Here is a 14,936-nt window from a genome sequence, read left to right as displayed (position 1 = left end):
AATGAAGTGTAATGAAATTTTTAATTCCAACCGATCACAGTCATACATCGCGATAATTTCTGCAGCCTGATTTATCACTATCAATTTATCGCATGAGCGTTCTTTTGTTCAGTCAGTGTCGCCAACTGTTTCCACGTAAATCGATGAGTATGAATCCATTGTACTAAATAATGTGCGAAATTCTACTTCCACATCTACACCTTTATTTTCTAATTCCATGTCCATTGCATCTAAAGAAAATGACACTCCCTCATAACAATTGTTCATTTAATTAAGGTATTAATCAGGTTATGTGTAGTTTTATTATAAAATGTTTTTGTGCGAGATCGTGCATATTTGCTTGTTTTCCGCACAGAACCAATACGCGGTAAGTGTGAAATACCACATTCAGTATTCCCAACGTAACACACATAACAATTTCCCTCTTCTTACCTCTTAAGCGCGACATTCATTTTACTGCTTTAGGCTTTTGACATATTATTTTTAGAGACGTTTAACATAGTAATAATTATAAATTGGAAACTTACCACTGCAATTTCACCTAAATTGCACTGTTAATTATTGTTTTTAAATATTTGCAAAAATTAAGTAAAGTCTACTACTCCACGAAAGCTATTGTATTCCTGATACAAGTAACATTAAGGAAGGCGTGAAAAAATCAACAAGACTCCAGATGCTGATGTTACTACTGCAGTATGTTATAAAAATAATATTGTTAAAATATTAAAATGAAAAAATAAATCATTACATAACCTTACCGTTTGTTTTAAGTTCGCATTTATAGACTGGGGGAAAAAAAAAGACAGACGTATATCACGGCCTGCTGGAGTATAGATATTTTTGTTTTCTAAAGTTGCCGTCATTAAACAGAAACCAACATGGAGATTTCATTGCAACTAATTAGAAATTCGTCTTTCAGGTATGTAATAAAAGATCTTCGCACAAAATAATGTACGATACACGAGCGGTATGTTTGTTTTCATGTTCTCGGAAATTAAAAAAGCTCAACTACGTTTCGCTTTTTCAATGTTTTCCTCGAACATGAAAACGTCAACATACCGCTCTTGTAACGTATATTACTATTATTAAATTATGATTTCAGCAGATAATGAAAACGTATGTCTGTTATAATAACAAGAGAAAAGCGCAGTGCATGTAATTAACATTATTTTTAAACCTGTATTATGCTTTTCTCAATTGGCATTACTGAATAACATTCAATTTCTTTATTGTAGTAATTGTTATTCATCTATTTCGACTTCACAATGTCTGAATAGGTTAAGTATTTATAAATATACAATTATTAACATTTTGTGATCAAATTTTAGGGATATATTATTTACATTTTTATTTTATTCACGAAATAGTTTAATAAATAAATAAATAAGTAAATAAGTAAGTAAATAAGTAAGTAAATAAGTAAGTAAATAAGTAAGTAAGTAAATAAGTAAGTAAGTAAATAAGTAAGTAAGTAAATAAGTAAGTAAGTAAATAAGTAAGTAAGTAAATAAGTAAGTAAATAAGTAAGTAAGTAAATAAGTAAGTAAGTAAGTAAATAAATAAGTAAGTAAATAAATAAGTAAGTAAATAAATAAGTAAGTAAATAAATAAATAAGTAAATAAATAAATAAGTAAATAAGTAAGTAAGTAAATAAATAAGTAAGTAAATAAATAAGTAAGTAAATAAATAAATAAGTAAATAAATAAATAAGTAAATAAGTAAATAAATAAATAAGTAAATAAATAAGTAAGTAAGTAAATAAGTAAGTAAATAAGTAAGTAAATAAGTAAGTAAGTAAATAAATAAGTAAATAAATAAGTAAGTAAATAAGTAAGTAAGTAAATAAGTAAATACGTAAGTAAATACGTAAGTAAATAAGTAAGTCAATAAGTAAGTAAATAAGTAAGTAAGTTAATAAGTAAGTTAATAAGTAAATAAATAAATAAATAAACGAATAAATAAATATCATTCGAGGCCCCCTTGTGACATTACTATAGATAATTTCGCAATAAAATTATCTACATCCTCAACTTCTCCACGTAAGCAATTTCATTTTCAGTCATTTGTAAATACGGTGCAATGAAAGAATGCTGTAGCTTATAGAGATGTAGTGAGGTAGAAAGACGTCCGCCCTTGCATGCTCATTTTTTACTTATCCTACCCAAAATACGCACAAGTGCAAAATGTTATCAGTTGTATATCACTAGTAGGCCTATAATTATATAGGTCTCGAATGACTTGCATGCTCTTTTGTCTCTTGATGTTATGTAACCACAGAAAGTAATAAATCTAGTCTTCTTCGCAAGGCCTTAATAAGCAGTACGACAGTCTGACCAGCAGAGTGACCGATACGGGAGTAAATTCTGTAATTTATATTTCTGTTTTTTTTTTTTTTGTTTAAATGTTTGGTATGTTCATTCTTCTTTAATGTACTGTACGCTATATAATAGTTTTTAATGTATTTTTGTTTCTCTTACATTTAATATGTATTTTTGTAGTTTCCTGTTTGTAATAACTGTAATTGTAATAAATTTGTACTTCAGTAAAAAAAATTCACACAACCACAAGGTTATTTATCGAGAATCATGAAATTAATATTTTGGGTTGATCTATAGTCTACGTCAGCCGTGGCGAAAATGTGACTCACGAGCACATTGTGGCTCGTAGTGATAGCTGTGCATGTCTCTTGCTCCCCCAACTCCCACCCTCTCACTCACTGGAGTCAAACTCCGTTCCATTTGTATTTGTCTCTGACCTGCGAGTGGCGTATCGTCGCAATGTCTCTCTCGAAACCATGTACATCTACAAAAACGAAAGTTCCAAGTAGGATGGGAGGACGCATTTTTTGCTGCCAATATGGTGAGAATATTAAATGTATGATTTGCTCACAAGTATTACGAGAAAAACGATTGTATAACATAAAACAGCATTATACTACATGTCACTCATGAAACATTAAAAGGTTAAGTGTTATTACTATTATTATTATTATTATTATTATTATTATTATTATTATTATTATTATTATTTCGATCCTTTTTCAGCAGATATACGAATAATGCGGTTAGGTCTTCAATTTAATCTCATAGATTTACATTGTGATGTTACAATGAAAGCTAGATGTAAGGACTTAACAAATGTTTAATCTTTCAAATCTTTGCCAAAAAATAAATATCCGAAGCTTCGTTCTTTCACTTGCTCTGTTGAAGCCATGTTCGCTACAACTTACGTTTGTGAAAAAACTATTTTCAACAATGAAAATAGTAAAAACCTAATTTAGATCACGACTAACAGACAAATACCTTCGTGATCAACTACGACCGGCAGTAAGTGACATAATTCCTGATTTTGAAACTCTGTCGCAGAGACATTCTGAAGATGTTAACTTTAGATTGTGATAATGTGTCCTATGTTTTCTTGTTCATTTCTTTCTTCGTTACACGTACTAAACATTAGTTTGTAACCTTATACTCTATAAAATTATATTTAAATGCTTGACGTAAGGAAAATGAAAATCCGTTAATAAGTCAGACAGTTGCTTCACTTCCCCTTCGGGTGTCCGCCTCCCTCCATAGGTGCTATGCACGTTGCAGGTTACACAATGGCTCGGCGCACGATAACATTTTCACCACGGCTGGTCTACGTGTTGCAAGGCCTTCTCGAGGAGACGTCAGTTCTTACACTCCCGAATCTCAGCGTTCTCACTTGCACGTCTCCTCTCTCGGGACGTCTTCCTATTTGGCTGTATCTTACAAGAAATGTATTACTTTTTAATCCATTTGATAATTAACCATAATACGCCATCCACTCTTACATTTGAAGAGTCCACTGCAAGAATGATGGATGTCACACCCAGTATTTCTGCAGTGCTCGGGAAAAGTGACATAAGTCAGTTTCCACAAACCTTTTTTGATAATTTATTGACAACTTAAACTGGTTTATGTCGATTTGATCTTTTTCTGTATGAATTATTGTATTGGGAGAAATACTTATGTATTTTTTTTTTCCAAGTGAGCAGATGTTCCGTAAGTTGTCAATAAATTATCAAAAAAGGTTTGTTGAAACTGACATGTCACTTTTCCCGAGCACTGCAGATATAATCTTATGAATTGTAACATTTAGTGACTTTCGCCTGTAAACAGGTATTGAAAGCATGCTGATGTGTTGTTGCGATGTTGTCCTTCATATTGCTGTGTTGTGACCTGTTGCAGGGAGGGGAGCGCATCGTCTGGGAGTACCACCACGTGACGTTGACCCGCGTGCCCGGGTATGGCTTCGGAATTGCCGTCAGCGGCGGCCGGGACAACCCGCACTTCACCAACGGCGACCCGGCCATCGCCATCTCTGACGTGCTGAAGGCGGGACCTGCTGAAGGAAAGCTCCAGTGAGTACACCGAACCTTGAAAAATTTGATCCATATCTTCATTCTATGACGAGTTCCAAAGAGTTTTAATTAATACAGGGACATCATTTTATTTTTACTTCAATTTTTATTGTACCTGAGTTTTTGAATGTACTTCACTCCCACCACTTCTACTAATGAAGTTCCAACTGTGCTCTACACACAGATCCAAGACCGCATATAGTAAACAGCACTGAGTTAGTCAGTATAGTACGTTCCAGATATATGTTCACGTTTTCCAGTGACGAAAGAGCTTTCAGTATTGAATCATATTTTCGCACAGGTGCTGTCCGTTTGCCTACGTCGCATCCCTATTTCCCCCACCTGCTTCTGCTCGCCCCTCTGTAAAAGCTGGGCTGTCTAAGCTCTTTTCTGAAAACATTAATTTCTGTTAGGAATTGGACGTTTACGTAATATTATAAAACTGTTTAAAATAACTTAAATAAAAGGACCTCGTTAAGTAATTCACTATCACGTGATTTTCCCCCTTTCTACGATCCTGCGACATAACCACTTGGACGAACAGTAGATAGCATGTCTGAGTAATTTTATCTGTGCGGGTTGGGCAGAAGTGATAACTGAATTTACAGTACGTAAGCCTACTCTTTTATAGAGTAGGTACAGAATTATTTCAACATGAGTTACTAGTACGAAGGACGAAACTGGCAATTGGAATTAGATGCAATAGTCTATAGTGCGATAATATGTACAAAAGAACTAAAGCCTGTGCCGAAATGAACGGCCACCATTTTCAAAAATGTTTTTAAATATCCATATTATGATTATTTTTCAATTTAACTTCATTCTCTATATTGTACGCTAATGTGCTGTAGACAGTATAATATACACTGCATAATGAATACGTTCGAATTGCTAACTCAGTTCGTGAGTAAAAACACCTATTCTTAATACAGTACTGTATTAAGATTAAACAAAAACCTAATGAAAATTATCGAACTCAAAATCGCGATATTTCCTAGTTTACGTAAATGGATGAACTACTTTTCTTCCCTCCTATACTTAGTAAAGTGATTTGTTTGTGTGTTACGCCAGTATCATCGAACTGCAGTCGTGGAAGGGGGAGCAATCTGTCTTTCCGGTTCTCTAAAGGTATAGCCAGGTTAATATAAAAAATGTTAGTAAAAATAAAATGATGTCCCTGTATGATCAGAATGTATACTTTTATATTGTTATGCTATATATCAATCATTCGATGATGTGACTTCCATTGGCAATGCGGTATACGGCCTATCTGTAGCAGTGGCGTAGCGCCAATGTAAGCTAAAAAGCTTAGCTTCCCCAGTTAATAATAATTTCATAATAAACCTGCAGTTTATGAACAAAATTATTTATTAATTTTAATAGAATTTATATTTACGCGTTAAATATTGTGATGCGGCAGCTCAGGGGGATTTGTGATGCAGCAGTAAACAAGAAGCCTGCATACACCAGCTTCCAAGCAGACTGGTTTCTTCTGTGTAATCCACCCCGCAGATTTTCCATTCCTTTCTAACTAAACTACCCTAGTCGCAAGGCTCGCAAGAAGCTAGCTTTAACATTTAAAATAAGTAGTTTCCGAGTTATCCCTTTTCGTCAGTTGTGTTCAGTTGAAGTGTTAGTGTGCATTGTGGCTGATATAATGAATAATGAGCGAAATAACAGTTCCTGACACTAATTTACTTGAATTTTTAGGAAAATTGTATTATCAAGACTGACTTACGAACAAAAGTGTGATTTAAAAAACAAATGACCGACTCCCTTGCTGTCAATGAAGGACACAACCAGAAGACAGACGCATACTTACGTAATGATACTAATATTGTGATTTCTCGAAGTATGACAGGGAGTGAGCTAATGTTATACGTATACGTGTCTATTTGTTAAGAGATATGTGTAACCTGTGAAATATTTTACTACGTATCATTTGAGGTCATGCCTTATTGGTGTTACGATGCTCCAACCAATCTTCGATTGCTGACTTGACATTGACTATTTATTTTAAGACTGTATTTTTGTAATATGTTTTCTCATATTGCATGAAAGACAACTTGAGTTAGCTTCCCTTGCTCAAAATTTCATGCTACGCCACTGATCTGTAGTCACTTTCTTTCCACATTCGACGTAGCACCCATCTTTGGCGTCATTTCTGCAACTACGGCTGTGATCCGATCTCGTACCTCAGCCAGCTTTCCAGGTGGCTCGTTTTTGACGAATCTCCATAGAACCTCCTGAGTCCTGAAGTACAGTATACTCTACTTCATACATTGATTTAGTTTCCAATTTGTCACTAAGTGGAATCGTTATCCATCACTTCTTCTCTGTGCTTGTCAAGCTCCTGACATCTCTTGGAACTTACAGGAAGCACAAGAAGTCGATTCAGTCATTGCAATGCGTATTTCAACTATTTTTAAATGAATATGGCGACCAGCAAGTAACGCCAAGACACCGTAGGAAATGCTTTCGAAGAAAGTAGACAGTACACGTTATATATTAGGGATAAAAAATATGATATAAAATGTATATGCAGAGACCCAAAGTATAGTATAATATACCTGCATTTGTGTCCTAACTGTAACTACAGAATATGTTCAGCATTTTTCCTCATTTCAGTGATCTTTTTTGAAGTAGAATTACATTTAAGTTTAAAAATAAAACAAAAAATATTTTAGGACTGAGAAGGATAAGAAAAATCCAGATATGTAAGATCTGGAGAACGAGGTGGTCATGCGTTGGGCGCTCCAGACCAATCCACCAACCTGGAAAGCGGATGTTGATATATGCGTTTTTAGGCTTTCACGGTGAATGTGATCAGTAGTAAACTTCGAGGTGTTGAGATACACTCGCACTTCTCCAAGGTAACGAGACGATGCGCCGTCTTGCTGGAAGTGAATGTGTCCTTGATCGTCTTAGTCTAGTCGTGGAATGAGAAAGTGTTGGAGCATGTCCAGATGCATGACACCTGTAATAATCGTCTTCACGAGAAAGAAAGAACCGTACACTTTTTCTTCGCTGAGGGTGCAACTCTCATTCCCCTTTGGGCTGTAATAAACATGCCAGGAAGGCACTTAGATTGTCGCTGCTTCATATCTTTCAGTTGTGAGGGTTGATCTTATCAGGAACATGAAACGTGCCCTCAAAGCTATAAATTACGGAGTCCAGAAATTCCTCATTACCTGCTATCTGATGTAACATTTCCTTACAGAATTCCCTGTGAACCACCGCATCTGCATACGTAAGGGACTCCACAATAGATGATATACGCCTAAGTGTAAACGTTTCCGTACCACTCGTCACACATCACATGCGGAATACCACTTTGCCGAGAAGTACATCTTGTTGACTTAGGGGACTCCAACGAAAGTCTTCCTACTTCGTAGCCTGTTTCTACGATAACGTCAGAACACGTGCACGACCGAGTGACACACATTTCTTATTGTACGTGAGTGAACCATTAGAGCAAGGTGTAATATATTAAAACATTATGGGCCGTATTCATAGACATTTTTAGCGCGGGCTTTCGGTGGATTATCAGCGTTTTTCGTATCCATAAACCAGTGTTAGCGATAGGATATGATTTGAATTCTGTACAAGTAACCAGAGGATAGCCGGGGCTAGCTTAGTACGCTCGTAGCGTGTATTGCGAAATGTTTATGAATGGCACCCTAAGTATTTCGAATGTTGATTTTTGTAAATAGAAAAATATTAGAAATGATTGCAGTATACATATAGCTGTTTTATATAAATTTGTACAAAATTATTTACATCCTATAACCATTTAATTCAATGTAATTTACACAATTTTTGACAAGTATGAGTAATATTGAAATAATAATAATAATAATAATAATAATAATAATAATAATAATAATAATAATAAACATGAAAGAATAGTATGCAAAAACTGTTAAATACATTAAACATAACTGAACATATGACATATTCAAACATAAAATTAATTTAAATAAATTCACACTGATGTTCGGAGGTTCAATATTGCTCTGTAAATAGGCAATAAAAAAAAGATAGTAAACAATAAATTTAACTAATTAAAACAGAATGGTAAGTTGCAAACAATATAGTATGATAAAATAAATAATTACAGTACTTGAAAGAATTTATAACTAATAGTCAATAAGTAAATAAAATTATTAAATAGCAATTATCTACTGCTGTGCTCATTTTTTCTTAATTTATCTAAGTTTAAATTTCACCGTACGTCTTTTTTTTTCTAAGTCATTATATTGAGAAATAAAATTATTACACGAGGGGCTTAGTTTCAAAACGATCCTTGTCCATTCCCATTACTTTGTGGAAAATCACGAAAATAGATTTTAGATATAAAATTTCTTACCAACTAGGCAAGAGATATTATGAAACCAAAGAGGTTGTGTGCATTTAGAATCAAATGGGAGCATGATACTCTTTGATTCCAAAGCTGGAATTAATATTTTGTCACAATTTAGCTGTGGACAGGAGTCAGTTTGATTCCAAGTCACTTTTAACGCAAGATTTAAGTGGCTTAGAAGGCGTTCTGAAACCAAATCGCGACAGTTGTATGTTTAGTTATGCAGGGACATCATTTTATTTTTACTAACATTTTTAATATTAACCTGGCTATACCTTTGTATCAACGCCGTTTTCTACCCCGTTCCACGACTGGAGTTCGATGATACTGGCGTAATATACAAACAAATCACTTTACTAGGTATAGGAGGGAAGAAAAGTAGTTCATCCATTTACGTAAACTAGAAAATATCGCGCTTTTGAGTTTGATAATTTTCATTAGGTTTTTGTTTAATCAAAATATAGTATAGTATTAACAATGAGCGTTTTTACTCATGAACTGAGCTGTCCATGTGGACGTATCCATTATGCAGTATACATATATTATACTGTCTACAGCACATTAGCGTACAATATAGAGAATAAAGTTAAATTGAAAAATAATCATAATATGAATATTTAAACACATTTTTGAAAATGGTGGCCGTTCATTTCGATACAGGCTTCAGTTCTGATGTGCATATCATCGCACTACAGACTATTGTACCTAATCCCAATTACCAGTTTCGTCCTTCGTAACTAGTAACTCATGTTGAAATAATTCTGTACCTACTCTATAAAAGAGTACCTTACGTACTGTAAATTCAATTTTCACTTCTGCCCGAGCCGAAAAGATAAAATTACTCAGACATACTATCTACTGTCCGTCCAAGTGGTTATGTCGTAGGGTCGTAGAAGGGGAGGAAATCACGTGACAGTTAATTACTTAACGAGACCCTTTTATTTAAGTTGTTTTAAACAGTTGTATAATATTACGTAGATGTCCAATTCCTAACAGAAATTAATGTTCTCACAGAAGAGCTAAGACGACAACCCAGCCACTAGCTGGGGAATAAAAGCTGGTGGGGAAAACCGGGATACGACGTAGGCAAATGGACGACAGTACCTGTGCGAAAATGATCCAATATTGAAAGCTCTTTCGTCACTGGAAAACGCGAACATATTTTTGGAACGTACTGTTTACTATGACCGTAAGGCTACTATGACTGTATATGTATATGCGGTCTTGGATCTGGTGCAGGACGGTTGAACTTCATTAATAGAAGGGGTGGGAGTGAAGTACATTCAAAAACTCAGGTACAATAAAAATTGAAGTAAAAATAAAATGATGTCCCTGTATTTAAAGAATGCATGGACACGGGAAGCTCATTTTCGTTATCAGGTGGACAAGAGGCGTTTCGAAAATGAACTCATATATTTTAAGCTATAGTTGAAGCCATGTTTCGTACCAGAAGCTGTTAAAGTTTTCGACTCTGTGAAATGAAATAATGTGTTCCCTCTCGTATTGTAATAATTATACCAATATGTGTTACATTTCTTATTGTTATATTGGTCTGACCCAATATTTTGGGTTTGCCCTGCGGCACAGAATAGCCCACAATAAAATTTAAAATGAAAAATTATATAAACAGTTTCAGACAAAAGTGATTAAGACATAAGAAAAAAAATAGAACCAAGTATAATTTAAACTGAATGTACTCCATAAAGATGCTGACGAAATATCGCTATAGAAAATTTTATAATGGTGGTGACGATGGCATCTTGAAGATCTCTCGTCAGCTTGTATTTTTCCCTCCACTTTACAAAGGCTTTCGGGATGGTGCCTCTCGCTCCGAAGAAGAGACCGGTAACTGTGATTTTTTCAATGTAGTATTTCGCTGATAGGTACTGAATTGTGGGCTCGTAGATTTTCTTTTTCTCTTCGTTCACTTCAGATGGTTGAGTGGCTGAGATTTCAAATCTGATCGTAGGATCAATTATTTCGGCTGTCTGTTTATACAGGGACATCATTTTATTTTTACTTCAATTTTTATTGTACCTGAGTTTTTGAATGTACTTCACTCCCACCCCTTCTACTAACGAAGTTCAACCGTCTTCCACACAGATCCAAAACCGCATATACAGTCATAGTAGCCACAGTACGTTCCAAAAATATGTTCGCGTTTTCCAGTGACGAAAGAGCTTTCAATATTGAATTATTTTCGCACAGGTACTGTCGTCCATTTGCCTACGCCGTATCTCGGTTTCCCCCACCAGCTTTTATTCGCCAGCTAGTGGCTGGGCTGTCTTAGCTCTTTTCTGAGAACATTAATTTCTGTTAGGAATTGGACGTATACGTAATATTATACAACTGTTTAAAATAACTTAAATAAAAGGGCTTCGTTAAGTAATTAACTGTCACGTGATTTACCTCCTTTCTACGACCCTACGACATAACCACTTGGGCGGACAGTGGATAGTATGTCTGAGTAATTTTATCTTTTCGGATCGGGCAGAAGTGAAGATTGAATTTACAGTACGTAAGGTACTCTTTTATAGAGTGGGTACAGAATTATTTCAACATGAGTTACTAGTACGAAGAACGAAACTGGTAATTGGGATTAGGTACAATAGTCTATAGTGCGATAATATGCACATTAGAACTGAAGCCTGTATCGAAATGAACGGCCACCATATAAAAAAGTGTGTTTAAATATCCATATTATGATTATTTTTCAATTTAACTTCATTCTCTATATTGTACGCTAATGTGCTGTAGACAGTATAATATACACTGCATAATGAATACGTCCACATGGACAGCTCAGTTCGTGAGTAAAAACACTCATTGTTAATACTGTACTGTATTTTGATTAAACAAAAACCTAATGAAAATTATTAAACTCAAAAGCGCAATATTTCATAGTTTACGTAAATGGATGAACTAATTTTCTTCCCTCCTATACCCAGTAAAGTGATTCGTTTGTATATTACTCCAGTCGTGGAAGGGGATAGCAAACGGCGTTGATCCAGAGGTATAGGCAAGTTAATATTAAAAATGTTAGTAAAAATAAAATGATGTCCCTGTATTTCCTCCAACTTGAATTACGTTAAATTTCGAATACAGAAATTTAATGGGGTAACCAGTAGATTTTTTTAAAGACAGATTTTGATTATTCTCTTTCGTAGCAATCTCAGTGACTTTCTTGTGTCTTGTGGATTTATAAACTTTTCCCCAACCGACAATAGCACAACGTAATATAGATTCCATCAAGGATAAATAAATTAGTCTTAAAATTTAATGGGGACATAGGAACATAGTATAACAAATCTATACAGAGTGTGAAATAAATAACCCTGCAGATTTTCGTAGCGAATAGTTCATTTTTTATGTAAAAAAAAAGTGTAATATCATATTGGTGGAAAGTTCATAGTTTTCTCAGAAAAAAAGTGTTTCATTCCAAATGATGAACACACTCTTATTCTGCAAATCTAGTCTTTCAGGTGAAGCTTCCTGTAAAGCAGATTTGAATAATTTCAAGGGAAAAATTGTTCCGGGACCGGGTATCGATCCCGGGACCTCTGGTTGAACGTACCAGCGCTCTCCCAACTGAGCTACCCGGGAACTCCACCTGACACCGTCTCAACTTTTCCCTTTATATCCACACAACTCGCGTGAGCTGACGAAAAGCCAGAGACCCACATCGAGTGCACACAAACTCTGTGTGACTTGGAATTGTCCCGGGATCGATACCCGGCCCCGGAACAATTTTTCCCTTGAAATTATTCAAATCTGCTTTACAGGAAGCTTCACCTGAAAGACTAGATTTGCATAATATATACGTCACTGTGTACGTTAACAGAAAAACCACAATTCCAAGTCACACAGAGTTTGTGTGCACTCGATGTGGGTCTCTGGCGTTTCGTCAGCCCACGCAAGTTGTGTGGATATAAAGGGAAAAGTTGAGACGGTGTCGGGTGGAGTTCCCGGGTAGCTCAGTTGGGAGAGCGGTGGTACGTTCAACCAGAGGTCCCGGGATCGATACCCGGCCCCGGAACAATTTTTCCCTTGAAATTACACTCTTATTCGTTAACTGTTGCTTGTAGGATCATGATTTTGTCCAGATCGATAGAAGATCTAATAAAGAATCATTTATCCCTCTGGCGAATTTCAATATCGTGAGAGGTTTTCGTGTAAATTTAATTTAAAAGCCACTAATTTGAAGCCACTGACCTATGCAACCGCATGCAACATTATAGCCAGAAAAGGAGATTGGAGGTACATTGTTAAGGCAGATAGAACTGAGTTCCTTGACCTCTTGCATCTGTATTATGAGAAGAAAGAGGGACGTGGTAGCAGCGATGTTGCCAGACTGTTGAAACTTCCAACTCAGTTTTCTTATTAACCGTTCATTTAATCGCAAAACGTAATATAGGTTTTATATTAATTTAAGTGTATCCTATTGGCCTTTTTGATTTGTAGGATTTATGTATTTATTTATTTTATTTATTTATATAATTTTCTAAAACAATTATCAATATCATCTTTTGAAATTCAAAAAATCATCTCGAAAATTCTTAAAGATTCCCTGCAGAATATACAATTTCATTTATACCACTCAGAATTCCTTAATTAAGGATATTGTAATTTTAAATACTTCACCTGACATAATTAGGAACATAAAATCCAGGCGTTTGAGATGGGCAGGACATGTAGCACGTATGGGCGGTTCCAGAAATGCATATAGAGTGTTAGTTGGGAGGCCGGAGGGAAAAAGACCTTTAGGGAGGCCGAGACGTAGGTGGGAAGATAATATTAAAATGGATTTGAGGGAGGTGGGATATGATGGTAAAGACTGGATTAATCTTGCTCAGGATAGGGACCAATGGCGGGCTTATGTGAGTGCGGCAATGAACCTGCGGGTTCCTTAAAAGCCAGTAAGTAAGTATTGTAATTTTAAATAAAATCTTTTATTTATAAGTATAATTTTAAAGTCATCTTCTAAGATTTTATTTTATAATTGATAATCAGTGGTGCTTAATTATTACATTTTATTTTTATAACAATACTCATATTTAATTAATTAAATTTTTACTTGCTATTAATTTCCGGATCCTCGTGGTCATCCTTAATTAAGGCCGGACGATTTATTTCTCTCTCTAACTAGCTAGCTAGTGAGTACAAATTAAAATCATAAAACAATTTCCACTTCCATTCTGAATTTTTCGTGATTTATTACATAATACTGCAGCATTTTTGTAGTATCTAAGCTGTTCTTCAGTTAGTATTTATAGATATGTGACTGTAGTAGAATTGGTTAAACCTGGACAGTCACAATTTAGATAAAATATACAAATTAGGTTTGTGTATTTTAATATTATGGTTATAGTCTAGATGTAGGTATGGCATTGTATGCTGTTAAAGAAAAGGTACAGCCGTTGTTTTAGAAATACTAGGTATTTAAAGAGATTAATTTTGAATCATGCATTCTTTTTATTAGGCGCATACCATGCTGTGTGATAAGTTCCATTCCATGCTAAACCACTAATAATAGTTGCGGTATCATCACCCTTTTTGAACCTGGCTTGGGACAGGCTTTGGCTGGTTTGTAGGAAGTAAACAATTACAATGGTGTGTACAAGCGAAAAGGATGACATCAAATAGCTTATCGAAGAGGAATTTCAAATGGGTTCCAACTAGAAAGAAAATAAATGAAAGACCTGAGAAAACATGGCTGGATGAAAGCGAGAGGATTAAAGGATGGTGACTGTAAAGATAGAAATAAATAAATGCAGGAAGGAACGTAAATTTAATAAAAATTGGGCACAGGAAGATATAATTTTGCTACGTTTAAAATCCGTGTGCCTATGTAGTTATAGCCTATAAGTAAATGAATGAATGAATAAATAAATAAATAAATAAATAAATAATTAAATAAATAAATAAGTGAATAAGTATATAACTAAGTAAGTGAATAAGTATACTGTATAACTAAGTGAATAAGTATATAACTAAGTAAGTGAATAAGTATACTGTATAACTAAGTGAATAAGTATATAACTAAGTAAGTGAATAAGTATACTGTATAACTAAGTGAATAAGTATATAAGTAAGTGAATAAGTATATAACTAAGTGAATAAGTATACTGTATAAGTGAATAAGTATATAACTAAGTAAGTGAATAAGTATACTGTATAACTAAGTGAAT

General features: G+C 34.6%; 1 protein-coding gene across 8 annotated transcripts in view; it reads left to right on the top strand.

The window, feature by feature from the left end:
• Nucleotides 1-14,936, top strand: part of pyd (zonula occludens-like protein polychaetoid) — a 793,103-nt gene that overhangs the window by 643,378 nt on the left and 134,789 nt on the right. For all 8 annotated transcript variants that reach the window (XM_069832498.1, XM_069832496.1, XM_069832497.1 and 5 more), the window contains one exon: nucleotides 4,213-4,385. In XM_069832498.1, coding sequence (XP_069688599.1) covers nucleotides 4,213-4,385 — 173 coding nt within the window. The remainder of the gene's footprint in view (nucleotides 1-4,212; nucleotides 4,386-14,936) is intronic.

The sequence above is a fragment of the Periplaneta americana genome, chromosome 8 (assembly GCF_040183065.1).
Source record: "Periplaneta americana isolate PAMFEO1 chromosome 8, P.americana_PAMFEO1_priV1, whole genome shotgun sequence".
Taxonomy (NCBI): domain Eukaryota; kingdom Metazoa; phylum Arthropoda; class Insecta; order Blattodea; family Blattidae; genus Periplaneta; species Periplaneta americana.
The sequence above is the reverse complement of the archived record's forward strand: the minus strand, read 5'-3'. Positions and strand labels throughout refer to the sequence as shown.